The following is a 2,797-nucleotide window of genomic DNA, read 5'->3' as shown; positions in this document are numbered from 1 at the left end:
CTTTTTGTAATAGTTAAAATGTAAAAAAATGACAATATTTTTATTATTATTTTTGCCTAAAACAGGAAGGAAATGTGCCTTCTTTACCTTTAGCCCTTTTAGAGATCATTTTATCTTCAGCTGGTTTCTTATCTGTTCAAAATAACAGTAATTTTGACCAAGGGTACACAAACTTTTGCATTCCACTGTAGGCTTTGAACGATTAGACTTCTAGCCTAGAGAGGAGTCAAAAGCTTCAAAATTTCCACATTTCCAGAGACGGGCCTGATTGTTTTAATATAATCTCTCCAAACAGGGTTCAAATTTAGTTTAGTTCAACTCAATTATCTCACACACTTATACCTTCCTACATTTCCATTTTTTTCCAGTCTTTCCTTAAATCCAGCAAAAGGAGTTTTGATATTCATAGTAAGCAGGATAGTAAACAGGTTTGAATCTCTTTTCAAAGGTTTTCTCAAGCTGATCAGGGGTGGTGCTTAAAATCAGAATTTGGAAGGTTTGGCTATACCACTATTGTATTCTCACTCTACAAATATTTGACCTTACAACAAGTTGTCTTATAGAGCTTCTTATATCTTTGTTTCTCAATGTATAGATAATAGGGTTCAATGCTGGGGTTATGACTGTAAAAACCAAAGCAGCCACCCTGTCTTTTTCTATCGTATTTTCGGATGCAGGTCCAATGTAGATACATATGGCTGTCCCATAGTACAAGATAACAATAATAAAGTGTGAGGAACACGTTGAAAAGGCTTTGGATCTTCCATCAGAAGAACGTATCTTCATAAGATGTTTCATTATAAAACAATAGGACAGCACGAGCATGGCAAAAGCAAAAGTGCTGGAGATACCAGTGACTGCAGCTAAAATAACCTCGTTGATGTAGGTGTCTGTACATGCCAACTTTATCACTGGTTTAATATCACAGAAGAAGTGTTTAACTATATAGCCACTGCAAAAAGGAAGTATTGATAACATGACCACATGCACTGACGTAATAATTAGACTAACACTCCATGAGCCGAATACAAGTTGGATGCAAGTCATTTTCCTCATAATGGTGACATATCGTAAAGGGTAACAAATTGCAATGTAGCGGTCAAATCCCATGACTGCTATGATATACCCTTCTGTAGAACCAAAAACGTGAAAAAAAAACATCTGAGTGAAACACCCTTTCAAAGAAATATTGTTCTGTACCCAAAACCCAACCATCATCTTGGGGACTATGGCCGAGGAGATACACATGTCCACAAAAGACAAGATAGCCAGCAAGAAATACATAGGAGAGTGAAGGTTTCGATCCTTAATTATTAAAGAAAAAATGGTGATATTGCCCAAGATGTTTAGAAGGTAGATGAAGACCACCAGGAAAAAAAGTAACCTCTGAAGCCATAATAAGTCAGTGATGGGCAAAAGTATGAAAAATGTTGGAGTTGAAGAATTCCGACTTTGCATTGCTAAGTGCCAAGCAAGAGTAGTTGAAGAAAAACAGAAATTCATTATCACATGGTGGCAAGTGTCTACAATGGACTCATCAGAGGTCTGAAATTCTATAGTTTATTTACTTTTCAAATCTGATACCTTATCCTATATAAAGTACATGCAAACAAAACGCATACATATTAACATACCACATAGAGTTAAGTGGTGAGAGCTGGCCTTCAAACACAATCAATTCTGTTCATGCCTAAGTACACCTCTGGACAATAGGGCTTACTAGTGCAAACTCCATGCTAGGTTTACACTAAGCAGGCCCATAAGAGTAATGTCGTTCCAAGTAAAGGATTTAGTATGCCCAATGGCCCAAGGAAGCTCTTTCCCATATACAGAAATGGCTGACATGCACCAATTTTAAATGGGAACTGTACTTTCAACTATGTTCACATAAATCAATAGTAAAACCAATTATAAGACAGTTTGTGACATATTTTAGCACAGAATACTTCTTATTTCTCCACTTGTGAGCCACTTATTCTCCACCCCAACTTCCATTTTGAAGAAAAAACCAGCTTAAGGCTGAGTTCACAAGTGGCGTTTTTTTAGCGTTTCCAACCGCGCGATTTTGCCGCGAAAACGCGAAAAATAAGCATCCCATGCATTCCTATGGGATTCCGCAATGCTGTGCTAATGCTTCGGTTTTTACCGCGGCGGAATAGCTTCGCGGTAAAAACCGCAGCATGCTCATTAATTTTGCGGAATCGCGGCAATCCTGTACCCATAGGAATGCATTGTTCCGCTTACTTCCCGCATGTGGCTGTGCACACCATGCGGAAAGTAAGCAGAACATTTGCGGATGGTACCCACGGTCCGGAGGAGAGGAGACTGTCCTCTGGGCTTTGGGTACCATATCCCTGTAAAAAATAGAATTTAAAATAAAAAATATTGTTATTCTCACCTTCCGGCGTCCCGCGCAGCCTTCCCGCTTCTCTCCATGCTCCTGGTCCCAGTAGTTCTTTGCGAAAATGCCCGCGATGGCGTCCGTTCTCGCGGGATCGCGAAGTCTCGCGGTCATTCGCACGACGTCATCGCGAATTACCGCGAGACATCGCGATCCCGCGAGAACTGACGTCATCGCGGGCATTTTCGCAAAGGATTACTGGGAACGCCTGCGCGGGACGTCGGAAGGTAAGAATAACACCATTTTTTATTTTTTTTTGCATTTTATCTTTTACTACTGATGCTGCATAGGCGGCCTCAGTAGTAAAAAGTTGGTCACACTTGTCAAACACTATGTTTGACGAGTGTGACCAACCTGTCAATCAGTTCTCCAAGCGATGCTACAGATCGCTTGGAA

At 40.1% G+C, this 2,797-nt stretch overlaps 1 protein-coding gene across 1 annotated transcript; it reads right to left on the bottom strand.

Annotated features, from left to right (window-relative positions):
• Positions 1-510: 510 nt before the first annotated feature.
• LOC141082731 (olfactory receptor 1G1-like) lies at positions 511-1,458 on the bottom strand. The gene has a single exon (XM_073566659.1). The coding sequence runs from the start codon at positions 1,456-1,458 to the stop codon at positions 511-513; it is 948 nt and encodes a 315-aa protein (XP_073422760.1).
• Between the last annotated feature and the right edge of the window lie 1,339 nt (positions 1,459-2,797).

Source organism: Dendrobates tinctorius, unplaced genomic scaffold, assembly GCF_039654945.1.
Source record: "Dendrobates tinctorius isolate UK_male_01 unplaced genomic scaffold, ASM3965494v1 ptg000019l, whole genome shotgun sequence".
Lineage (NCBI taxonomy): Eukaryota > Metazoa > Chordata > Amphibia > Anura > Dendrobatidae > Dendrobates > Dendrobates tinctorius.
Note: the sequence above shows the minus strand (reverse complement) of the source record. Positions and strands in the feature narration are given on the sequence as shown.